We start from the raw sequence: 27,261 nt of genomic DNA, 5'->3' as shown, positions 1-27,261 counted from the left end.
CTATTGATAAATTAATTTTTTAAAAAGTTGTTGCCTAATTACTTACCATGTGCTAAGAACTAGAGTAGTACTTTTATATATATTATCACTTTTTTTCTAACAACCAGGAAAATTACAACTATAATTTTTAATTATTTGAGAAAAATAAATTTTTTTTAGAATCCTATCTAATATAGAGGGAATATGCTAATTGACCCTCACAATGTCACAAAGATGGTGACACCCACAGCCAATAAGAAAGGAATATGCTAATTGACTGCTACACCCTCAAAGATGGTGGCACCCACAGCCACAAGATGGGGACACCCAGTCCCCTCAGTCCGTCTGGGGTGGCAGGCATGCAGCAAGGCCAGGCCCGCACCCAGGCAGGCCCGGGTATTCCATGCACCTGCCTCTGCACTTCCCCAGTCCCCTCAGCTCCCCCAGCCACACAGGGCCAGACTGAGGCACAGGCAAGCCTCAGATTGTGGCTGCCCAGCTGCCCAGGACTGGCCTGAGGCTTGGGTAACGAGGGCCGGCCAAGGCTTGTGCTGCCAGCAGTGGCAGCAGCAGAGGTGTGATGGGACATCACCTTTCCCTGATCGCCGGGTCGCCTCCCATCCCTGAGGCTCCCGGACTGTGAGAGAGGGCAGGATAGGCTGAAACACCCCCCCGCCCCGTGCATAAATTTCCGTGCACTGGGCCTCTAGTATATTATAAAACTAACATTTACTAAGAACATATACATTCATACAACATTTTATGAACCACCTACTATGAGGCAGCCCTTTTCTATAAAAGAGAAATCCAAGTCCTCAAGTTTATGATATAGAGAAACCAATAATAAATGCCTAAACAAATAGAACATGTAACTTTGTCATCAATAAATAGTATAAAAACGTAAAATAGGGCAATAGGATACACAACTACTGCAAGATATTTGGCAAGATAAGATAAAACACAATTGAGTAATATGTGTGAAATGCTTTTCTAAGGAGAGGAGAGATATGGTAGTACTTAAGAGAAGGAGTTTGGCCACTTGAAAATCTGAAAGAAGGGGATTTTAGATCAAGACACAGCAAGTAAAAAGCCCTGAGACCAATATGACACTGAAAAGTTCCAGAAAAAGAACAGCCATCGATGAAGAGATTAAGAAAACAACAACCGCAACAAAAAACTCCTCATAGACAAGAGAGCAATATGTGATGATCCTTACTCTTTTACAATAGTCATTTTCAAGAGAGGTTAAAAGAATTTCCCAGTTTATATGGTTACCAAGAGATAAAGAGGATCTAAGAAGAGGAAAAGATGATATTTTTAACTCAGATTATTTAAATTCCAGGGTACACATTTTCCCCACTATTTTATATTGCTTTCTATACTATCAGACCATATATGAAAATCCATGCATGCTGAATTTTTAAATGCATTTAGGTTAAATAACTTTAAATCAGAAGTTAATCTGTAGCTAAATTCAAAGCTAGATAATTGGTTTTACCATTAGGTAAGAGAACAGTTAGTATCCTTTCTAATTTTTATGTACATTGTCACATGTAAACTTCATTCCCCAGAGGTACACAGAGTACTAAGAATGTGATAGATATAGTATTTTTCCAACCTTGAAGTTATTATATCCATTCCTGCTCTACTCTTTAAGTAAGATAACATTATTCCATTGATCACAATTTAGATACTCTTGTCACACTGACAAGAGGAAATACTAAAGGAAAACAGCTTCCATGTGCAGAGCATATTCATGTGTCTCTTTTTCTGGTTTTCCCACACAACTTTTAAGTTATTTTACCATAATATTACTATGTTGAGTAGTGAGAGATGAGTTATATGTGTATTTTCTGAACTAGAATTGCAAAATGTACATGGCAAGATAATTACTTAAATTTTCATTAATAGTACCAATCATTACTACACACCTTAGCGGGCTTACAAACAAAATGACGGTGTAGTAAATTAAATGAAATGGGTTGTTTTGGTCAGTGGGGGTGGCGGGGTGAAAAGGGGGCAGGGGACAAGGGAACTGGAACTTGAAGAGAAAAATTACCAGAGGTCTGTTTCCCTTGGGGGTCCTATTGTAGTAACAAGTCCTCAGGTCACTAACCCAGGAGCAGAGGGTTAGGGACTTGAGAAGTATATATCATATTCCTCTGCAGAAGAGAAGCCAGCCCAAGAATTTAGGGCTGGGAATAAAAGAAGCATATTGGTTCAATAGATTAATTCTGTCAACTTCATACTTTGGTTTTCATTCAGTTTCTGACTTATAAATGAATTTATGTATATATATTAAATTAATTACATATATAAATTAATTTATTTACATATGTTAAATACATATAAAATAAATTATATTAATATGTGCTGATTTAAAAGTCATAAGCACTAGACATTTGTCAAGATCCCTGCACGAATAGCACCAACTAATATTTTCTAAGAACTTACTTTGAGTCAGGCCCTGTTCTATGTGCTTCTCTTAGATTAAATTATTTATTTCTTATTGCAACCCTGTAATGGTCAGTAACATTATTGTTTCTATTTTATACGTGAAATAACTGAGGACAGGGGTGCAAAGTATTTTGCCTAACAACAGCACACAATTCGGTAGTCAGACTACTAGACAGCATTAAATGGTTCCTAGTGATCATCTCCAAACAGCACGTGAATGCATAATTGCACATAGCTCATTGGATAACTTAATATGTACTGTATGGCTTTATTTTTTTTTCAATCAACTGGGATTAACTTCTGGTCTATGCTGCATGCAAAATAATATACTTACTCATTAAACAATCCAATCAAAACAACAATGTAGAGAAAATGAGTAACTATATAATCCAAAACTTCATTTTCTACATCACAAATTATCTCCTTTCCAAATAAGAATGCATGTTTTTAACTTAATAGTACAGAATTTAGGAAAATAGCATATTTTAAAACCATCAGACTCAGTAATACATGTCTAAAAAATGCTCCTATTTTCACTGTTCAATCACCATTGTCTCTTTTTTTACTTTTTTGTTCCAAAATATTTATGGTATATTTTTTCACACAAATTTACTTGAACACTGAAGAAAAATATGGTAAAAGCTAGTGAACACTGAAGGATCCAGGAGGCATGTGCATGGGAGGCATATGTGCACAAGGTACAAAAGCAGAACAAAAATTTCAAGAATTATTATGCTATTTAAATGACATTAATCTAGCATGTAGTAGTAACCATTTGACCTATTAACTTGATTTTCTTCACCTATACCCTAATGAGAAAACTTCTGTCAGAGGCAAATAAATTTGTTGACCCCTGTGAGATTAAAAAGTCTCCTTAGACAGGCTTTCGCATTACTAGAAAAAAATTATGTGGCCTGAGTGCATCTTTTTAGTATTTATGGATCTCTACAATGTCAAATACCATTTCCCCATATTTAATTCTGATAAGTAAGACACAGTTTTCCAGCTGCGATTCCTATCTCCAGTTACACTGTGTCACAAGATAGTTTACATGGAGTTATGACTCTCCTTTAAACTCTCTTTCTCTGCTTCGCACAGCACAAGAATAAATAATATACTCATGTAAGAAAAGAAAAATGGTACCAGAAGCAATTACTGTACCACATATTGAGTTCAATGAATAATATGATAAAACTCTCTTGGGCAACTTCACTGATTTCTCATAGAGTCTTAAATCTCCACATCAGCATTTGCTAGAGGTAAAGGCACTTCATTCTACTGGCATCTGTAATAAGGATTTGTCAGCATTTCCACTATCAACTCCAGTTTTAAGGAACCCGGCAACTCACATATTTTTATCAGCATTGGATGGGGGTTAGCACAGAATAAACCTAAAATAAAGTTCTGAAAAAGTAAAGTATGTTTTAAGGTTCAGGGGAACAAAATGTTTTATTTATATGTAATGAAATTTCATGATTATAAATGTATAACTCATATATACCTCAGTCCTTATCTACAGAGAGCTAAATTATCTTCTTTAGATGTTAACCCTTGAAAGATATCGTTTTACCCATGATATTCAAAAGACAAGGCCATAAAGTGCAAATTAATATTATATTATAATATGTAAAACGTATCTTGTTATGGCAATAATAAAGCTAAGCTAACTAATTTATTTCTTTGAACATGAATTGAACTATTATGTGCCAGCACTCTTTTAGGCTCCAGATATACAAAAATGAAAAACAAAAGAAAAATATACCTAAGAACTCTGCCCTCCTAGAGCTCCCATGCAGTGATGAACGTAAGACACTTATCTATTCATATAATCCTGTATTACTTGCATGGCTACTCTGCTTCATTAATCATTCGACAAAATATTACTTTAGGACACATTTCTAAGAAACACAACTGGGTGTCTTGTTTTAGAGCATAATGTTCCTCTGTTGATATTCAATTGGTTCCAGTCTGGTTCTGAATTTACTCTATTATCAGAACATTTTAAAAATTAGTTTGTGGCAACCAGCTGAAACCCAAATCGCTTATGGAAAACATTATTTTCAATTAAAACATTATTCTCAATATAAATATTAAAGGATTTATATTTTATGCATTTATATTGTTATAACTCTTAATTTTTCTGTACTAAAGATAAGGTTGACCAAAAAAAAAAAAAAAACAAAAAAAAAAACACAAAAAAACAAAACCAAAATAAAACAAAACAAAACAGCAAAAAAAGCGCCACCTATTTTCAAATAGTGTCCCTATAGTCCAAATGAAAAGTTATGGACTTTAAAACTTAAAGATGAACAGTTTATATTTTCCCAAGAATGGTTTATTTATTTTTTCTATGTTCTGAGCCATGAGGGCATACTCATTACATCTCATCACTGTCCTCACCCTGAGAGTACTGACTAATAAATAATAACGCAGCAACTTGGTTTTCAATGAGTGGGAAGATCAAGGTAGGTGCTGAGAAGCTGGTTAGAAGTAGAAGGTAACAAATGAGCAACATGGAGGGCAAGGGCAATGCCGCTGCTGAGGTTGCCTCTCCTGGGAGTGGAGTCAGCTCTTTAAAATATAAAGCGTATGTGTTAGCATGAGAAAGTGTTTTACAAAACAACATACCTGAATAACTTGCCCTAAGATTCTCAAGAGAACACAGAGTAGAGAACCATGCTTTTGAAAGGGAGATTAAGGACATTACCGCTGACACCGATGTTCAGAAGATGGATATTTCCTTAACAAATAAGTTATCGACTCCCTATAACTATCTGATAATGACCTATCCCTCTAATCTACTAGGCAACACTCTTGGATAGATGAAGAGCACATATCATGTAACCTAAACCAAAAAAAAAAAAAATTAGCTTATGATAACAATAGGATGTTTTCCAAATATTAATACATACTTTCAATTGGCATGTTTTGATTTTAACTGGCCACCACTAATCCTGTATGGAATAGGGAGCTCTAAGTAAAAAATGACAACTCCAAAACTGAACAATAAATTATCAGGATCTTTTAAGAGAGCGCAATTTAAGTTTTTATATGCTCTCTAATAAGCGCATGTAGATATTTACATTTGATAACCACCCTCTAAAACACAAATATAATTATTTTTGTTCTTCCATCCATTTTCTACCAATGTACGCATAAACAAATACTTTTTGGTTACATCCTATGTACTTATTTCTAGAATAGTGGTCAGCAAAATCTCTCTTAAAAATTAAATAATAAATATGTTGGCTCCTTGGACAACACAGTAGCAACTACTCAACTCTGCCATTATAGAACAAAAGAAGCCATAGAAGCAATGGAAAAGCTGGCAAAACTGTTAGAGTTTTAAAAAATCAATTTTTTTAGGAACTCTGGAATCTAATAAAAAAAGAAGACAAAGAAACAGCTTACGACTAGGGAAATGCTTTGTGAAGAGAAAACCTGCAGGAATTTGCTAGAAGACCTCTGGTGCATACCAATTCACCCTGCTACTACCACCCTCCTCTTCCCTGTTCTGTAGGCCCTGGAAGAGGGCAGCCAGAGCTCCTGGTGCAGGCTCTGAGTACCACAGGGAGCAGTATGGGCTTATTCTCACAAAAGGCAGTTCTGTATTTTGACTGTGTGAGGGTTCCCGGAGGTCCGGCTGAAGGGCTTCCCTTTGTTTGGCCCACATGGGGCTCCGTGGGGGCTGAAGCTGCTCTGTAGGTGGTGCTATTATGAGCATTATTTTTAGACAAATACATTAGCCACTACCTCTCGAGCAAGAGGCAAAACTACACGAACCAAAGTGCCTGGAACAGAAGAGGCTGGGGAAAGAGATACTTAATAGAATAAGGGCTATGGAAAATTCTAGTCTATTAAAGGGAATCTATATTTAAGGGAAGCATACATAGATGCCTATTTACCAGAGAAACTCTAAAACACTTATTTGCAAAGATATATGCACACCTCTGCACATTATTCATGATGTCCAAGACATGAAGACAACTAAAGTCCTTCAATAGAGGATTGGATAAAGGAGATGAAGTGCATATATACAATGGAATGCTACTCAGTCATGAGAAGAAATACTATTATTTGTGACAACATGGATGCACCTTGAGAAAATTATGGTAAGCAAAATAAGTCAGTCAGAAAAAGCTGAGAGCCCTATGACTTCACTCATATGTGGGATATCAAAGTGAAATAGACACAGAAAACAGTACCTTGGTTACCAGAGGGGCGGGTGTGGAGGGGGGCAGGGGGCAAAAGAGGCCAAATATATGGTGATGGAAGATGGTTTGACTTTGGATGGTGGACACACAATGTGATACATAGATTATGTGTCATAGAAATGTACACTTGAATCCTATATGATCCTATTAACCAATGTCACCCTAATAAATTTAATTTAACAAAAAGAAAAATGGAAAACATAATAATGTTAAAATAGAAATAATCCCCCAAACAATCAGAAAATTAAGTGCAATTATCAAAACCCCACTGTCTTTTTTTTTTCTTTTCAGAAATGTAAAAGCTAATCCTAGTTATGTCACTTACTGCATTTATTTGAAAGATGTAGAATAAGTAAACCATGGAAACAGAAACCAAATTAGTGGTTGCCAGCAGCTAGTCCTAGGGAGGAATAGGAAGTGAATACTTAATGGATACAAAGTTTCTAGATGATAAAAATGGTCTGGAACAAGATGATGGTGATGACCATTCAATGCTGTGAACATACTATCCCAGCCAGTTCTGCTCAGTGGATAGAGCGCCAGCCTGTGGACCTAAGGGTCCCAGGTTCAATTCCGGTCCAGGGCATATACCTTGGCTGTAGGCTCCTCCCTGGCCCTGGCCTAGTCAGTGTGTGTGCAGGAAGCAACCAATCAATGTATCTGTTTCACATCAATGTTTCTGTCTCTCTCTCTCCCACACTCTCTAAAAAAATCAATGGGAAAGTATAATATCTTCAGGTGAGGATTAAAACACTGTGAACATACTTAAAGCCACTGAATTGTATACTTTAAATGGTAAGAATGCTATATTTTATATTAGGTACATTTTACTGGGGATCAGACCCTGCCTCTCTCTCTGCAGGCCTCTATCTGGGCCCGATCCCCTGCCCCCGTAGCAGTCAGTGCTGGGTGGCTGTGCCGGCACTGGGTCACCACAGCAACCCAGCACTGCCTCCTGGTGTTCTGGTGTTAGGTTGAGTCTTTGGTCATTATGGACTCTGGTTTTATATATATATATATATATATATATATATATATATATATATATATATATATATATATTATATATATATATATATATATATATATATGCTTCCTCTTTTCACTTTAAACTTATCATCTAATATCTGCTTTTATGTTATCCTTGATTATCCTCTATAAAATGAATAAGCAGGTCCTATTAATATCTATATATTAATTCATTCACTCAATAACCAGTTATAGATGCCCATAAATATCTCAGGCATTATGTCATGAAGAGGGGAAGACTTATAGGACATGGTACTTATTCTTAAGGAGCATTACAGTTTAATGAGAGAGATGGAAAGTAAATAGATAAGTACAATGTGGGGTCCCAAAGAAATAGCATTTGACTTCAGTTCTCAGTCCCAGTTGTATATTTAAAAAAATTAAATATTTTCAATTAAAATTATAATACTGATGCCTGATGGTCACTTCCAGAGATTAAGATCTAATTCATCCAGGGTGCTACCCAGGCATCCTTACTTGTAAAGAACTTTCTAGGTGAGTAGAATGTACAGCTTTATGGGTGTGTGGCCCGTGCAGATGTACTGAGCCCAACACTCAGAAGGTTCCTCTGCTAGGTTTATTACTCTGCTGACGCCCTTTTAAAGTTTTTAACAGTTTCTACAAAAGTGAACCTCATTTTCTTTTTACACTGAGAGCAGAGATTAGTAGCCAGTCACATATGCATTAAGGCATGAGAACTACTGAGTTAAACAAAGAAGTAAATGGAAATCTTTTAGAGAGAGAGGATTATTCATGTGGATGTTGAAAAGAATAAATAGCTGTATGATTTAAGGGAAAGAGAGTGTGAAGCAAGAAAAATAGGGAGAGATAATATCATAAGAACCTAAGTTAGGAAAAAGCCTTTTTGCTATAAAATTCTGAAAAACTATCTAGATACAATCATTGTTGATTATCAGGACTTCAATTCATATCCTGTCTAGAATGGCATTCTCTTTCCTAAGATTACTTTTAAGCATCTACCTAAAACCAATTTTGAGGTAGGAAATGAAGATGAGAATTTCCCCCTCAGTATTCTCCCTTTAGGTATGTTTTCTTTAAACTATATAGACGTTGGATAAATTTGAATGCCTGTTTGGGAGAGAGAAAAAGCAAGTCAAAAAGAGAAAGACATAATTTGTTCAATGATTACAAAGTATTTTTAATCATTAGGATTCTGTTTCCAATAATTTAGCACAACAATTTGCTTTTGGAGGCTTTGGGGTCTTATAAAGGAGTACCCGTCCTCTAACTCTACTTACATAATTTTTCCAAATCAGCTGATAGATATATGAATTAGAGTCAAGAACTGAATACGAATTGGCTTCCTACCCTCATCACACCTAAGAATGGATCAGGTGCTGCAAGCTCTTCAACATTCCTGAATATGCACATAAAACACTCATATGAAAAAGTCCTTGTGCAATGAGGATTATCCACCGATGATCAGTAGCAGTTAGCAGCACATATCTGCTGAAAGTTCATTTTTACATAATGAATGGTGAGTTTAACTTTCAGCCACTGTCCTCTGTAATCAGTAAAATCAACAAATGTCTATTAATTACCTATCATTCAAAAAATATCTTCTTTAGGACGGAATTGTTTCTCCTAAGTGTCTCTTAATCGACTTGAGAATAGAAAAAGTGTAAATTAGTAATACAAGTTTTCATGTAAGTGCCTAAGGAATAAATTGTATAGATAAGAGGACCATTAGGTGCCAGCAAAAGGAAAGGAAAAATGTTCCAAGGTAGTTAGATAAGTCATCCTAGAGGAAAAGCGATCAGAAAAATGGATTGTAAAATAAGAACGCATTACATAAATGGAGAGAAATAAGCATTGTTCAGGTAAAATAAATGGAATTAGAAAAGGTATACAGATGAATTTCCCTGCACATGGCCCAAAAAGAGGAATGGTGGGTAATAAGAGGAAGATGTTCATAACTATGTTTAAAAACCTTGGGGAAAAAAAGTAAATATGGGCACTGCATTCATTGCCTTTTAATTTATAAATTACATTGCAACCATTAGAAGTTATCATCCTATATAATAAAAGGCTAATATGCAACTTGACGGAAGAAGGGAATGACCAGTTGCTATGATGTGCACCAACCACTAGGGCGCAGACACTCAATGCAGAAGTTGTCCCCTGGTGGTCATTGCGCTTCCACAGGGGAGTGTTGCTCAGCCAGAAGCTGGGCTCAGGGCTGGTGAGTGCAGTGGTGGTGGTGAGAGCCTTTCCCACCTCAGTGGCAGCACTAAGGATGTCAAAACTGACCTAAGCCTCAGCCCTAAGCCATCAGTTGGACATCCCCTGAGAACTCACAGATTGGTAGAGGGTGCAGGACAGGCTGAGAGACCCCCCCCTCCAGAGTGCATGAATTTTGTGCACTGGGCCTCTAGTTTATAGATAATATTATACCAGGAAATTGTTATATATTTTCCCAATGTTTACCTCTAATACAAACTTCAAGTTGCATTTCATTATTATTATCCTCATGTAAAGTTAAGGTAACTTATCCAAGGTAAATCATCTAATATATGACAGATTCAGAATTCAAAACTAGACTTTCTAACTTCTATTTGGCCCTTAAACCTGCAGAAAAGTCCTTTTGTCAGTGAGGTATTAAATTCAGATACCAAGTGTCAATTAATCCTCTGCTGATTATTGGTGGGATAGTCAGTTCATGTATTTGCATATATATGTAAATGCCTTCACAGATATCAAGGAGGGCTTTAAGTTGTTATGGTTTAATCTTGTGTTGTCTATAGTGCATTTTTCTTGAAAATTTTCCCAAAAGTCTTATTTTTAATAAAATTATGCAATTAAAAATATTTGGAAATTGTACATGATTGCATCCCTTTGAGATATCTACAATACATATGAATTTACTAAAGACTCAGTGACAAAATAACCCCAAAGAATTTGGCTCAACTATTTCCTTAAATCTATTTAACCACAGAATAGTTGTAGATGATGCCTGTATCACACTTATTAGAATACAGAACACACTGAAATTCTGATGTAACCAATCAATAAACAGGGAATGCTATTGATGCAGGGCATAGAAAGTGCATGTTGTATTATGAAAGTAGTGTTTCGTTTCTAAGGTCAGAGAGCATTGTACATACCAACAATTTCAAGTATAAAATTTCCAAGTAGGAAATATAAATTTAGATTTCTTTTAAGAACACAAAGCTGTAAAAAATATTTGATGAACTTTGACTATTTACATTTGAATGCAGTATAAAATATTTTTCATATAATAGGAAATGTTTTCCAAACAGCTACATGACAAAGGCATTGCTTTCTTATTAATTTGTTCTCAGATGAAGTGGTAAAATTTTTTTCTGTTTGTTTGTTTTACCAATATAAGTTTACTAAGACAAGATGATAAAAAAAATTCACAAGTTACTATTTTAAAAAACTAATTACTACATGAAACTAAGGCAAAGAGATCTCAGAACACAAAATTTACAGAATTCAAGTTAATAAAGCTCATTCTTGTTTATCTAATTAATGACATAAATTAATGGCATAAATGCCTTGTGAGTGATGCACCTAATAAAATACATTGACTTACAAATGGATAAGGACCTGGGGACTTACCTATTATTCTGGCTTTCTAGGAAAAAAATCACTCACTTTGGTGATGTTAGTAGAGGAAAGTACAGAGGTTTTCTGCCAGGGGAAGCAGTCTGTACCTTTTTTTCTGAGTCATTGTGCTGGGTTAACTGGATTCCGGATATAGTCTGTCATTAATAGAACCACTTAAATCTCGAATATAGAGAAGCAATTAGGAATCAATGTCAAATAATCAAGTTTTGATTGAAAGTACAGAGATAAGGACTTGAGAAACAGATACTGATCAGAAAATGAAGTTAGGTTGGAAGTTCCTGACATAATTTAGGACTTACTGGACTTGAAAATCTGGTAATTGTCATCATTACTTCTGAATATGGATAAGGGACTAATGAGCACGAATCAAAAAACAGAATATATATATATATATATATATATATATATATATATATATATATATATATACAGACACACACAAACACACACACACATATATATATATTCCTATACCAAATGATTTATCTTCCTGGGAAGCTCTCATTTATAAGTATTTGTCAAATAAAAAAAAAACCCACAGTAAATATGTTTATGATATAATCTAAGAAAGGAGAAATGTGCAATAGTGTAGATTCACTAAAATCTCACATGTGCTCTCTAAGGAACAATATCACCAGTATTCATACTGCCAACCACTATCTGTTTTGATTACTCCAGATAACATCTTCAGTAAGATCTATTCTCTTCAGCTATAGAACTACATGTCTAACTGCCAGTGAAAGATGTCATAAAAAATTAAATGCGATATGCTTAATATTAAATTAATCGTGTATTAGCCTATTCTGCATTTTTACAGAGAAAAATTTAGCCTTATGTGAATTTAGCATTAAGTAACTTAATAAACAAATGGAGCAAATATAACAAAAAGCTAGAAAATGGACAACCAAAAATAGAAAAAAAAATAATAAGGAAATAGGAAAAAAATTAAAGTATACAATAGGAAAAAAGAGAATGAAAATTATAAATGTCTTTAAAAGCAACAATAAGGCAGTAATATTTCTTAGTTAACCACATTTTTAGAATGAAAAAAAATTTCAAAACAGAATTTTACATTGGAAAGTAAAGTACTCAATAGATATAGATTATCAAATTTATATAATGACCTTATGTGAAAAGCTATGTTAATAAACTTAAATACCTTGATAGTGCATCAATGCACAATATAAAACTGGCTTAAAAAAAGTAATAAAATAAATAGGTAAATAGACATAAAATAAATTATAATAATTATTAAATAAATCTTCCAGAAAAAAAAACTCTAAATATTGTGAGATTTTATTTTTAAACTAATATAAAGCAAATAATCTCAGGATATATATATAACGCTTTAGAGAGCAATAAATGCTATGGGACCAGTTCCTCTCTTATTAAATGTAGTTATCATAACACTGACATAGAAAGCTAACAAAATGGTTTAATACTGTAACTAAAGAGTAGTCACTGTCAGATCTAACTAAAAACAATACAATAAACAAAACACAGCAGTCCATTGAACAATTTTTCAACCACAACCAATGATAGTTTATCTCTGGAATACAACTATTTTCACTATTCAGAAGCTGAATAATACATTCTTCAGAACAATAATTAAAACTTGAAAATTAATGATAATTTGCATAGATAACCAATTTATTCAATAATATTTATTGCCCCTTGAAATATAAGTAATTGGAAAACTAGAAATAAAAAGTCTTTTGAGAATAAATTCTTTATTTTAGCTAATAATGATTTTTAAAAAATATCATTGAGACAAAGAAAACCGGTTCATAAGAGTGAAGTTCTCACCAAATTCAAGTAAAAAATAATACAGATAAAATCAATTAAAATTAGTAAAGGATGAGGTAAAATTATAACTACATATAAGATGCACAATCAAATATTTAAACAACCAAATACAATTAATTATAAACCTCTTAAATATAGCAATATTTTCATGACGTGACTTAAGGAAGCAATAAAAAATAAAGTATTTTCCTGTTTTCATGACCCAAAAACATAAAATCACATTGTTTGAATTCATAATTAGAAATGTCATTTTAGGAGATAATTAACAAGCTCTCCCTAAACGCACTATTTGGTCAAAAGGCTACTGAAATATGACATGTATTCTCCTTTTAACTTTAGCTTATAATATTACTGTTTTCATTTTTCTTCATGTGATTTCCCTAAATCATTAGAAATTTCAGTGGAATTTAAGAGAAAGTATATCTTTTACTGTGCTAATTAGGATAGCACCCCTTTGATTACAGATGTTCAGACAATTCTAATTATTTGAACTATAAACCAAAACTAGAATAAAATGTAGCTCCAGTACTGAAACAGTAGATTAAGGATGAAAAATAGAATGCAAGTGGACACAGCAAACCCGGCTCCTAATGAAGGGAAATGGTATGTTTTGTTCCATCAGCTTCTGTTTTTCTTTGGATCTGACTAGGGAACACCAGTAGCTTCTCCACAGTAACTGTCCCTCCCTTGTCTTCTGCTTGACAGCTGGCAGAGGGTGCCAGGCTGTCTGCCAAGTGAGGAGCCACACCATGGTCAAAAGCTCCAAACAGAATGAAGAACCATATTCTGGTGCCTGGCTTTTAAACAGCTTGTATTTTTTTCCCTTCTGAAAATGGTTGGCTGTTCTTATGTTTATCCTAAAGTGTTTCAAATAGAAGTCATTGTTTATTACTTAAAAAATTTCAAAGAAACATTTGTTATGATGATAATACATAAGAGACTTTTAGAGTTTTATTCATAATTAGCAAACTTTTGGTAATTAAGCATGAAGAAATTTGAATCATTACTGAGAGAAAATTTAAAAATAAAAAATTGTATTTATCATTATGAAAAGATATATTTAAGTGCTAATTTATTAGATTATGTTTGTAAATTCTTTCAAAATAATTTCAGAAATAATTATACATAAGTGATTAATTTATAAAGTATTTGATTACATTAATTTAAAATGGTATTTTTAAGCCTGATGAAATTTAATAACAATATAGTATTAGTAATATTTGTAAATATTACTATTTGGTTTTATACTTCTTATACTATCCAAGGTCTATAGAAAATTTCAAGCTTGTAATTTTACTTTTTTAAAGAATAAATATCACCACTGGCCTAAACTAGTCATTCAAATATAATCTTTTTTTCTAAGCAAAATTAAGGAAGCTTCATAAATGTATATAGTAAACTTTGATCTTAAAAAATAAGAAGGATTATTTAAGGGAATTAGTTAAAAGTAATCTTAACTATTAGTATTTTATTACATTCTAATGTTTCCTACTACTCTAAATGATGCTGGAAAATACACAGAAACTTAACTGGACAGGCAATAAAAAACCAAAAAACTTCCAACTCACAGTATGACTGATAAGAACAATAAGCAATAGATGAGCACAAAAAATAACAACATAGCTAATTGTCACTACTCCACTGACATACAGCATTATTCATTTCTTTTTAGCATCTGCCTTTCCAGCTGTTGTGCTTTTACTGCTGTAGAACTAAGGGAGGTCTTGCCATTGTCAGAGTTATGGTCTTGCAGCTTCCTTCTAGTCACTGGCTCTTACACTCTGAATGCTGTCACCCCTAATTAGCCATCATGTCAGAAGCCCATGGTGCACTACAGGTTATCACAATTGGAAGTGAGAATACCAGGAAGCAAGAATGAAGAAATGTAGCAGTTACCATCAAAACAACTTAATGTCTTCAAAAAAGGCAATAGTAAGGATGACTGGTTTGTTAGAATCAAAAACTATTAATGAGAGAATCTCCATAAGAGCTCTCTTGCCTGAACAACAAACCTTTTGATATCTCAAGACATTATTATATTTTCCTTTATTTTATTGTATTCTCATCACCATTTATTCACCTTATACATTCTTCCATCTCCACCCCACCCACCTCAATCACCACACTGTTGTCGGTGCCCTTTTCTTTCTCTCTTTTTCTTTTTTCTTTTTTTGCTCAGCCCCCTTCACCCACAACCCTCCCCCTACCAGAGCTGTCTGCCTGGTCTCTATCAAGACATTATTAAAAAGGAACTTTCACTTAAAATCTCTGGGTAGAAAATTAATAACTATCATGATCTGGGACCTGCCTTTTAAAGCAACAACAAAATAGTGTCGCAGGCCTGGAGAGCAACTTTTCATCTAAACTTTTCCACTTGGCTGAATTATCAGCTCACACTGGAGGTCTTGATTGTCACAGTCTTGCTGCTGGTATTTGTATTTGGCCACTAAATATTTCATTAGTTAAATTCACATGTGAAAGAGTAAAGAGGAGAAAAAAACTGAAACTCAAATCAATTAGATGTGCCATTTCTCTGTTCTTTCCGTAAAATGCTTGATGGGAAAGGCAACTGCACTGTATTAGCTTATCTCCAAACTGTTTTTTCATTGCTAAATCTTATTATCCCCTTACATGAAAAATCAAATTTTGACTATATGTAAGTTATTGCCAATGTCTCCATTCAAACACGACTTGTTATCTCCCTTCCCAGCATCCCTATCGTGTTCTGTGGCAATGTTAATACCCTTTCCTCGTCTTCATTTACATTTCTCAGTTGTTTTTGTTCCATATCTAGTCCATCTCCAAGAAATCTCAGACCTGATTTTTCAATGTTACCATCTTTCTTCTTTCCAATTAGCACAATGTCCTTCAAATCAGACTATAAATTCCCCATTCAATAGTACCCATGAATTAACCTTTCCTAACTTGTTACACAGGTTTCTTGATTCACTTTGTTAAATTCTTTTAGAACAATCCATTCTTTTTATCTTTTCTTAGTATCTGAATTGTGAACATTAGGTATAAAGTGACTGAGTTGTTTTCTTCTTTAAAAAAATAAGTATTTATTGTTGAAAGTATTAAATATGTCCCTTACCCCCCCAAATACCCTCTTCTCCCTTCCAGCCCCTCGCCAAGCCTTCACCATCCACTATCTGTGTCCTTGGGTTATGCATATATGCATATGAGTTCATTGGTTGATCTCTTCCCCCACTCTACCCTCCCTGCCTTCCCTCTGAGGTTTGACAGTGTGTTGGATGTTTCTATATCTCTGGGACTATTTTTGTTCATCAGTTTATGTTGGTCATTAGATCTCACATATGAATGAGATCATGTGATAGTTATATTTCTCTGACTGGCTTATTTCGCTTAGCATAATGCTCTCTAGGTCCGTCTATGCTGTTGTTTCTTTTTTAGTTATTTTCTATGGAAACAAGCCTCTGGCTTGAGTGAATAGAAAAGTCCTTGAACCATATATCAAGTTTGAAAAAAATAGGAAACCATTTCAAATATATTTGAAATAGATGTGGGAAGGCCTAAGTTGGAGAAGAAGGTTTGATGCAGGTTTAACTTGATGCTGGACATACAGGTATATAATTGTAGGTCTTTAAGTCATCACAAATGTACATGTGAATCTCAGATTAAGATCATGGCTGAAATTTAGTTTGTATACTTTTAAATGATACTATTTGGATAACATCTTTGAAAATGAGACAGGTAAAGAAAGTTATTTAATTTACATGTAGTTAAAGCTATGGTTAAGCTAAACCAAAAATTCATATTCCTCTATTCATTCTTCTATACCAAACAATATTTTGCTCACAACAAAATAATTACATCAAAATTATAGTTGTGACAATATGTTGGCAATAAAAAGGAATATAAAAACAGGATTAAAACACTTAAGGATCTTTATTATCATTTTAGTTTGTAATTATATTAAGTACAGAAGGATGGAGGAAACAGGCAAGTGTGTGTGTGTGTGTGTGTGATTATGTGGTAAAAAATAAGGTTCTTCTTGATCACTTATAAAGCCTTTAAAGATTGTGACCCTAGGATTTTTTTTAAAATTATGCCTAATTTCACATTAAAACACATTCTTTTTTTTTTCTTTCTTCTCAATGGTGTTATCACCAATAGTTGTATGTTTACCTATGTAATCTGGAGGTCTAAGAAAATATGAGAATTTATTGGAAACAAAACACATTGAGGAAGAACAAAAGGGGAAAGCGTAATGCCTGCACAATCCTGGAAATAGAAGAAAAAAACAAGGTGAAAAAAGGTTCGGTGGCCTTTGAGCAAGCTGGCTGCAGGAATGGGTTACGAGGAGACAGTTTGAATGAGACACTCTCATCTCACTCATGTTAACATTTAAGTAGTCCTTCCAAATACACCTATTTAGAAATATTGTAGGGGTCCCTAAGAATGAAAATCACTTTTCTTTGTGAAGCTGCAGTGTCCAGATTTCCAATAGGAATGCTAACAGCTCTCTAAGAAGAACTCTGTGCTTTATGGTCCTTTTGTGACAATGGAAAGAGAAGAATTAGAGGGAAAAGTTATTGCAGTGCAGATTGGAAGCCTTAGAAATCTGCTTTTGTTGGTATTAGGGAAGAAGCTACAGAACCATTTAGAGGGTGATTTCGGTCACTTCTGGCTTTTGTCCTGTGATTCTTCCCATTGTCCATGGGAGTTTGCTCCCAGATAAGCCTTCTGTATCTGTGAACTGTTGACAATAAGCTTTACAAACCCAAGCAAGTAAACTCACTGCTAAAATACACAACCTGCCAGGAAGTGCAAGGAAAAAAAATAAAGGCAAAGATACAGATGCAAGCACATTTGTTAAATTCATTGAGTAGCCCTCTTTAAGAGTAATTGATTTTTCTGAAAAAGTATGCAAATGCATAGTAATTTGCACAATAAAGTGCCACTAGTCATCAAGGAAAAGAATATGAGCACTGGCATTTAAGTACTAGTAATCTTCTTCTGATGGACAAAAACAATTATAAAGCTGCAAAGTGGGAACACTCCACATATTTAGAAAGTAGGAAAAAATCTATTGGAAACCAAGAACACAGGGAAATAGGCATTCCCTATATGAACTTAAATAAATATTCAGTCACCTGATACTGCTTCTATCAAGAGGATCCACAGCAGTAAAGACTAGAAAATGAAATTATAAGCTGAAAACAGCACACATCATTCCTAGAAAGCTGTCTAAATGTCATTCAGAATTAGTATTTTTGTTATTATTTTGACAATTAGGATTTGACCATCTTTATATAATAAATGAAATCATCATAAATAAAAGCATGATTCTAAGGTTGATATTTTTAGTTCCATTAATAACAATGAACACAAGAAGCAAGAAATTTTAACAAATGAGGTTGAAATTTGAAAAACAGAGTTGTAATATAAGGAATGTTAGAAGACATGAATAAACCTGAGGTTTAAGTTTTATCCTGCAGGTAAAGTTTCAAAAATTTCCAAATTGTATGACACATTGATCTTAACTCAAAACTAAAACAATTTAGGCATTTATAAAATTATTTTGGACTTTCTAAAATGAATCAATTCTATGCTATAACTATTCCCCGCACCTAGACACTATATTGGGTATTAGTTGTTGTTGAAGGGGATGAGATAAGATCCAATATTAATTTGATTGCCCATAAAAATCTGAGATTATGGTTTGAGGAGGCTGAAAGAAAACTGAGTGCTAAGTAGGAGAGGAGCGAAATAAGAGGCCAAAGACATTCAAGTAAGAGTAGCTGTAATCTTGTCTTTGAAGATGGATATATCTCAGTGTTTGAGGACACACCATAACAGCATCACAGTGTAAAACATATGTGGGATTTATGAATGAGAAGCATTGCTTTAAGTGAGTAATCATTACTCAAGATCCTATTTTGATTATAAATCATAATTGTTAGACCTTTTCATGGTGGGCTACTAGAGCTTTTATCTCAGAGTATTGGCTGTTCAAGTTGGCTACACAGACTGGTTGAAACTCGCTACTCTATTTTCTAGCTGTATGATTATAAGTAGTTTACATAGGCAATCTGGATCACAGCTTTCTCATGGGTAAAAAACAAACAAACAAACAAAAAACCACACAGCATTAATAATGGTACTTACCACAAAAGGTTATTGTGACAATTAAACCAGTAAACCATGAATGGTTCTCTGAACAATGTCTAGCATAGGGGTGTCGAACTCAATCAGAGAAGGGGCCAAAATCTAAAATCCAGCCTAAATCGCGGGCCGAATGGTTTACTGAACAGTCATAAACTGACAATGTCATAAACTGACAGCGGAGTGCAGTGATGACAGCGCGGTGCGGACCACATTGCAAGGCCTGGCGGGCTGGATTTGGCCCGCGGGCCTTGTGTTTGACACATGTGGTCTAGCAGATAGTAGGCATGTAAACAATGTCTGCTCTTTTTTTGTAACATACAATATTCATAAGATTAAATTTGATGAAGCAGAGAAGCAGTTCAAAGCACCAGCTCCAGTGATGGTCTTTCAACTTTGAAAATTTCCAAGATATCTTTGACTTTAGAGCTTTTAAATATGCTGTTCCTTCTGCCTAGGATACTCCTTTAAACTCCTTTCCCATTTCCTTCTTTACCTTATTAATTCCTTCCCAAACTTCAAGTCTCAGATGTCTATTCTCTCATAATAAACTCTAAACTGACTTTTCCTTTTACAGAAACATCCTGTAAAAGGCATCCTTCCATTTTATTTCTCTTATATCCTATTCACAAGGTATGTGTTTGTGTGTGTGTGTGTGTGTGTGTGTGTGTGTGTGTGTGTGTGTACTTCTTTCTATAATCCATACCATTTTCTAAGGTCAATCAGAAAAAAGACCATGTCTATTTATTAGTCAATCAAATGTAGCTTTTACTACAATGCCTGATATATCATCATTATTCAATATATGTGTTAAAGTAATGAATAAATACAAATGCAAATAAAAACATGAATAGATTCATGAGGAATTGAGCTGATTATTACTGACACATTGATAATGCTCTATTCTGAAAACCTCACTGGTTTTTTTAAAGATACATTAAATGTATTGAACAAGAAGGATAAGTGAACTTCTCTTTGTGGACATGCCATTATTCATAATAGCTGGACTCTCCCCTGAGATTTTCCAAGAGAGAAAAGAACAAAATAACCACAACATAAATCAAATGATCACCGCATCATTATAAATAGCAATTAAATACCACTAAATTACATCAAGTATAACACTCACATAAATAAAGTAAGCAACCACTTCAAATCTATAATTTCTGAAGTGAAGATACTTTGTGATCAGAAAATTTTGAATTTATCTAAAATTTTATATAAAAATAAATAAATTGCCTTTTCTTTTAATAAATACCAGAATCTCTTAGAAACCAGTTAATGACATAGTCTAAAGAATAAATAATCTATTTATTAAAATGTAAGCTCAGCATATGTTCCACAGATGATCTTACATCTTAGTTGAACAAAGTAATGATCAGAACAGTTCTCAATCATTGTTATAGTTCAGAATTACCTGTGGAAGTTATTTAAAAAAATGTATAAAGCCTAGAAATACTATTTTTTTAAATATGAGTGAGTTTTAGGGAGCATTATCTTTTTAACAGCTTTATGCCTGACTCTGATATGAATCCAATGCTAAATAGAACTTGTTTATTGATAGGCACAAACCTATTTATTGTTAGAGAAAGTCTGGAAAATCCTTATAAAACAATCCTCAGTAATTAAGCAAGATTGAGGAATTATATGGGTACTTCAATCACATGCTTTGTTTGCACAAGAAGTTTGCAATTACCTGAACACTGAATGTCGTCATTTGGAAGTTACTCAGCTCCTCTAATTTTCCTTTTAGTTAAATATCATTTACTTAATTGAATTTGACAAAAAATTTTGAGTGCTGACTGTGCCCTAGGCACTTTCTCTGACACTGCTATATTTAAAAAGCGTAAAATTTGATCATTGGCCTTGTACATATTCATGTTAAAAGACAGATATTTTTTTAAATTAAAAAAGCATGTAAGTGCCATGATAGAGTATTATGATTCATAAGATGTATGTATCATATAAACTACTCTCCACCCCACATACACACATACATATGCACAGGTTAATGGAGAGATCATGTAGTTTCATGGAGTCTGTGTCATTTGAGATTGGTTTGGAAGGATGAATATGAACAAATATTTGGAGCCATCAAATAAGTGAAATATATGAAAGTTTGACTGGATTATAGAGAAGAAAAAAGAGTATGGGTTGATTGCTGAAGACCATGGATGACCCCTGGCACAGAACTCTTTACAGCCATTGTAGAAGCACATATGGTATCTAAACAGGACATGCAGTTAAGGAATGCACAGTAATGTCTAGGAAGAATATTAAAGATATGAAATAATTTAAAAATAGTATAATATTAATTCTAAATAATACAAAATACTGATAAGAACTATAGTATCAGAAATGGAGAGAAACAGACTGCAGATGAAAGGAAGAGAATTAATACAATCATAGTGGCAGCCTAAATGGTTCCTCCGGTTCCATTAAAACACAGGGATCCTGGGTGGGAGTAATGGGGAATGAGGACAGAAAGGTGAAAGAAGACAAGGCTGTCCAAGGCTTTGAACACAAGGGTCAAAATGTTGGGACTCTTTTAAAGGTTCATATGAATATACTAAAGATTTGTAGGCAAGAAAGCGGGAAAATTACAGAATTAGATTTTAAGGTGGAAAATAGGTACATTGGGAAGGGGACGGCCAGAGCAAAAGGGGTACTACATGGTTACTGCACTAGTTCTAGCAGGAGGTAACGAGGTCCAGGATATACTGGCAGAAAAAGGGACATGGTGCCATCCTGTAAGAATGTTCCTACTGAAGAACGGGGCTGATGAACTGCTGGGGTGAAAGATATCTTTGAAAAGAGAGGGAGACATAAAGTTAAGGAAAAGATAATGGAGGAAGCTTGAATATAATACCCACAGAGCAAGTATTCACTAAGGTTCTTAGCCTGAAAAGGATTTTAAAAACCTGATAGATTTCTATCACTGTCATTTCATGATTAGCAGTTTTGCTTCATTATCAAGAGTCCTTAACCCAAACTATTTTATCGTAACATGCCTAGAGATCTGCTACTAAACGACAAGATTATAAATTCCTTCTGGCTTGATTTCCCACCATAAATCAAATTTAGGGAATGTATAAATGCTACAAGTATGTGGTAGTTTGTTCTGGATATTAATCTCACATTCTTAATGAGACATATAAGCACTAGCACTGATAAGCATACTCTGTAGGTAAAATTACTGATTAAATAATATAAGAGCTCCTTGCTCATCCTAAAATTAAATTTCCCATTTGCAAAAGGCATGCTAGACATAAGTGAACATCACTGTGCAATCTAATAGAAATATATCATTACAAGAGTGCAAAAATATCTAGCTTATCAGTATTAATTGAATTCTTTTGGTGGTAAAAAATATCTGTGGCTTAAAAAAAACACTTGTCATTTGATTTCATTAGGGCGATTGGTAAGGTAAAAGTGATTATTCAGGTTAAAAACAATTAAATTGAAAGCAAGGGTAAAATTATTATAGAAAAATCCTAAAAATAAATGACATGTCTTCTGAAATCTATTTGCAGGAAATGAAACAAAAGCAAAATTCACATGCATCTTCTCACATAACTATATTTGTACAGCTGCATGTCTATATATTTTTAAACCTTCACATTGTCAGTTATTCAAAAGTAACTAATTTTGTGGAAAAGTAAAGATTTCCAGTAATACATGAAGTAATTAATCAACCTGACCAGCCCAAACATGAATATAATGTACATCACTGAAGACTAACAAGATAAAACTGCGACTAGGTTAACATCGACTCATCTGCTGGACAGTAATTGCTAAATAACTGCAAAATACATTACATTCTGTTCATTAACGCTCCAATTATAATGTCCCTTTCTATCTGTTTCCATGTTTATACACGTTTTGTCTGAAAAGAATGGGAAAATAAACACTTACCAAAATGGTGGTGACGATCAAAGAACGATTAGATAAGGAATCTGTGATGTTGGCTGGCTTTCCCTTTTGACTTTCTGTCATATTCAGGCCACTGGCTGGGTCCCAAGTTCCAATCTATAAAACAGCATATGTACTTCGTAAGTTGTCCATCGGACATATAGGAGAGAGTACTGTCAGAGAGAGTTAAGACTTCTCACACTTATCATTCACCTCTGCTGGATTATCTGCCGTCATTAAAGCAAAGGCTGCTTGTTTTAGGCATGATTCACTGCTCTAAGAAGTATGTCCAGTGAAGTGTGACATTAAAGAACAAAATGATCCACTGAACTTCCACAGTCGGTGTGGGAGCTTAATTTTCCATTCAAATGTTCATTCACCAAGATAAACCACATTTGATGATACCTTGATAGTTGGCCAGAAATTCATTAATGGTAATATCTTTTACTGAAATGGATCTGTCTTGGCCTCTCATTATAAAGATAACACACCACATTACGACATGAACAAAGCTAAAAGACAGAGCAAAACCTAGGGATCCCAGATAAATTAATCGGCGAAGGCAGGTTTGAGAGAGGCATTGATTGGTATTCTGCATAACACCCAGTAAGGCAAAATCATATGCAGAATTCCCTTCGGAGCTTTAAAAAAAATATATACCTTTGCAATTTTAAAATACTCAGACGAAAGGATATTGCATTACAGTCTCATCTAGTTAACCCATTCCAGTCGTCCCACCTGTATTCCATTTGAATGTATTTAATTTAACTAATACTCTGTGCTAGATTAGGGTAGAAATTTTCATCCAGTGGGCCACAAGAATTTTGGAAATATTCCTGATGACCTAGTCAGAAACACTGACCTTTTATCCCTTAGATTAGGTATCAGGTGTGAATGAATCAAAATTATACCCAGTTTTTGTCAGATTGGCCAGAAGTACATGTCTTGGTGTGCCCCAGAATTGTAGTAATTAGTTTATGTGTGCTGGGAGATGAAAAAGATTGAAAATTGCTGGATGAGGGCATATACTCTCAGTGGTCAGACACTTTATAAGCACAGGATGCCATAAATACATAGTTCGGATGGATGGTTTGCATACACTTCACCACTGCACCATCATATAATAATGATCATCACTAAAGGAGAACAGAGGCATAAAGAAATAAGGAGTAATATTTTTCCCACCCTCTTAAACCTGGGAGTCATCAGTCACTGTATTTGTAATGACATTAATATAGCAGGTAATATTTTCCCTAATGTGGTAGCAAGAGTCTCATCAGCATAACCTTATCCAAATTAAATATTATGATCCTTTTATTTTCTTTATTTGTCATTATATTTTCTCTTTTGAGCCCCTTTTAATTTCCATCACTTTCCTGGTAACCTTTTAAGATGTGTAGTAATCTCTAAAGAAAAGCTCAAAAGTGGAAATATTAGTAATTTCTATTCTACATAAGAATAGTCATGCACTCTAATACTTGCGTATAGGTGCAAACCCTACTACTACATTTTTCAAGAATGTATTTAACTATACTAGTGACTCAAAAACATTTCTTTAGTGATGGCTAAAAAAATATCTCTTGCCATATATTTTCATTGCAGTTAATTTTCTTCTTACTATGAAAAACTACATATTTCTGAAGTTTGGGTCGAGAAATGGAAAAGTCAAATAACACAGTAAGAAAAAAATATCTTGATTCAGTATTTTTTCCAAAGTAAAGTACCATTGGGCCAATTAAATTATTTAATTTAGACTATAAGTATCATGTCATACAGACATTCAGGGTCTGTAATGAAAGGCAGTCAGGTAACATTGACATTGACCTGGAAGGGCATAAGCCAATAGCAAGAATGTCAAAGAGGAGGATGTGTGGTTTTAAATTTCAAAAAATCTCAAGGCAGAACAGCAAGTAGGGGCCACATTCTGACCCTGCTCTGCTCACAGAGCTGTGTGCCTTGGGGAAGCATGTTCCCAGAGCAGGTGCTTTTTCAGGTTCCCAGCAAGAGCTAGGAGAGGGCCTGCTGGGAACTTGGGTGAGGAAGGACAGCCAGGATGTAAAACACAGAACGCCTGCTGACCTGCTTAAACTGCTTCAAATTCAAAATCATTAAAAACACTCTGTTGGCTAAACAAGACATCTGCAGATCCTATTTTGCAGTGACTGCCACTTTTCTGTCCCTAGTTTGTAGTTAATACCTATTACCCAAATGCCACTTCTTTGGAATTCTGCCCCTCCCACCACCACCACCACAACCACTGGCTTAATAATCAAAATTTTCACAGGTGTAATTCTATCAGCTCAAACACTGGCAAACATACTTTGTCTGCTAAGGTCTGCCTTACGACACTCTTAAGCTCAATCAATAAGTTTTTCAAATTTCTAACCAAATCACTAATACAAAATATGGCCATTTCACTTATTAGTGTCTTCCATGACTACTTTTTATAAAAAACAAAAAAAACTGAGCTAAATATCCACTCATCTAAACATATTAATATTTAGTTTCATTCTAGTACTGTTTGGATGGAGGGATTCTAGTTCATAGACTATGAATCCATAATTTGTAATCACAGATATTAGCTATTCTCTTTTATAAAACTCATTTCTCAGCATAATGTTATGGAGTTTCAGAAATTTCAGTGTTATAAAATATTAAATCAAATAAAATTTGTATGATTACTGGAGTTTAAGTCTTCTGGAATTATATAATTCAAAAATTTCCATTGCTTGAGGAAATTGTCACCAGTGGATTTTGTGCTTGGTTTTGTTTTAATCACAAGAACCATGGACTAACGTAATATAATCCTATTTCTTTTCCTGTATTTTCAGAATCAATTTTTTTATTAGATGATTTAATAAAGTCTTTTAAGTACTTTTTATTTTCAGTTCTGAAGTGGAATCATGATAGCTAAGCACTCTTGACCCCACAGAGATGTTTTAAGTAGAATAAATATATATATTGGTTCACGTGGATATTTCAAATTTCAAATTGTCTTCCTAGTGTCAATAGTAATAGCACCCTCTTGTACAATTTAAAAAGCCAGGGTTTGGCTAGTAAAGTATAATGCATCCTTATTATAAGGACAACCTAAATAAGTGATATAAAAGTACTTCAGACACCATAAAGAACTATAGAAAACATGGCATTATTCACTTTCATGTTCTCAATGATTCTTAAAATAAATTTGCTTTTCTTCATAAAAAGAATCTATGCTTACTGTGAAATTATAAAATACACAAGATATAAAAGCAAACATCAATTTAAACTTTGAACTTATGCACATCCCCAAGTCAATCATAGCTAAAACTTTAGTGTATATATATTCCTTGCATAATTTGCTTCATAGCCTTATAGTTAATGGCTCAGACTCTGAAGGATGTATCAGATTGCCTTAATCCCATTTCCATCAGGTGACATGGACATATTACTTCTCTACTCTTTAATTTCCTCATATATAAATGGGCATATAATAGTACCTACCTCATAGAGTTATAATTATTATATCAATTAAATAAGACCTACCAGTATTTGTATACTATTATGAGTATTTCCATCTGATGTTAAAAATTAATTAATTCTTAATTTTAGTGAGTCCACAAAATAAATATCATATGAATATAATATGCTTCTCTCAGACAAATATATTTGTCTTGAGCAAAGAGCATAAGTGGTACTTTCCATAGAAAGCCTGTGTAGTGATCATCAGAGACCACATTGTTCATTATATTTGAAGCAGTCTTAGCACAATGTGAAGTCTCCATCATAAAGTAAGTTCACTTTAAGCCCTAACTGGTTTTGCTCAGTACATAGAGCACTGGCCTGTGGACTGAAGGTCCTGGGTTCAATTCTGGTCAAGGTTACGTATCTTGGTTGCAGGTTCCCTGGCTCTGGTCAGGGTGCATATAGGCGGCAACCAATTTACGTGTCTCTCTCACATTGATGTTTCTCTCTGTCTCTCCTTTTCCTTTTCACTTTCTCTAAAAATCAATGAAAAAAATATCCTCAGGTGAGGATTAACAAAACAAAAAATTAAGTTCACTTAAAGAAAAATCTCCCAATAATTTCTTGCCTCCAACCACATGACCCAGAAAGTATAGTTTTTCTTAAAGAGTATTTATCA

At 34.1% G+C, this 27,261-nt stretch overlaps 1 protein-coding gene across 5 annotated transcripts in view; it reads right to left on the bottom strand.

Moving 5' to 3' along the window:
- Positions 1-27,261, bottom strand: part of GRIK2 (glutamate ionotropic receptor kainate type subunit 2) — a 526,713-nt gene that overhangs the window by 152,199 nt on the left and 347,253 nt on the right. For all 5 annotated transcript variants that reach the window (XM_084889359.1, XM_084889360.1, XM_084889362.1 and 2 more), the window contains exon 10: positions 23,142-23,255. In XM_084889359.1, coding sequence (XP_084745485.1) covers positions 23,142-23,255 — 114 coding nt within the window. The remainder of the gene's footprint in view (positions 1-23,141; positions 23,256-27,261) is intronic.

The sequence above is a fragment of the Pipistrellus hanaki genome (genome assembly GCF_964339955.1).
Source record: "Pipistrellus hanaki genome assembly, chromosome: 7".
In the NCBI taxonomy this organism is placed as follows: domain Eukaryota; kingdom Metazoa; phylum Chordata; class Mammalia; order Chiroptera; family Vespertilionidae; genus Pipistrellus; species Pipistrellus hanaki.
The sequence above is the reverse complement of the archived record's forward strand: the minus strand, read 5'-3'. Positions and strand labels throughout refer to the sequence as shown.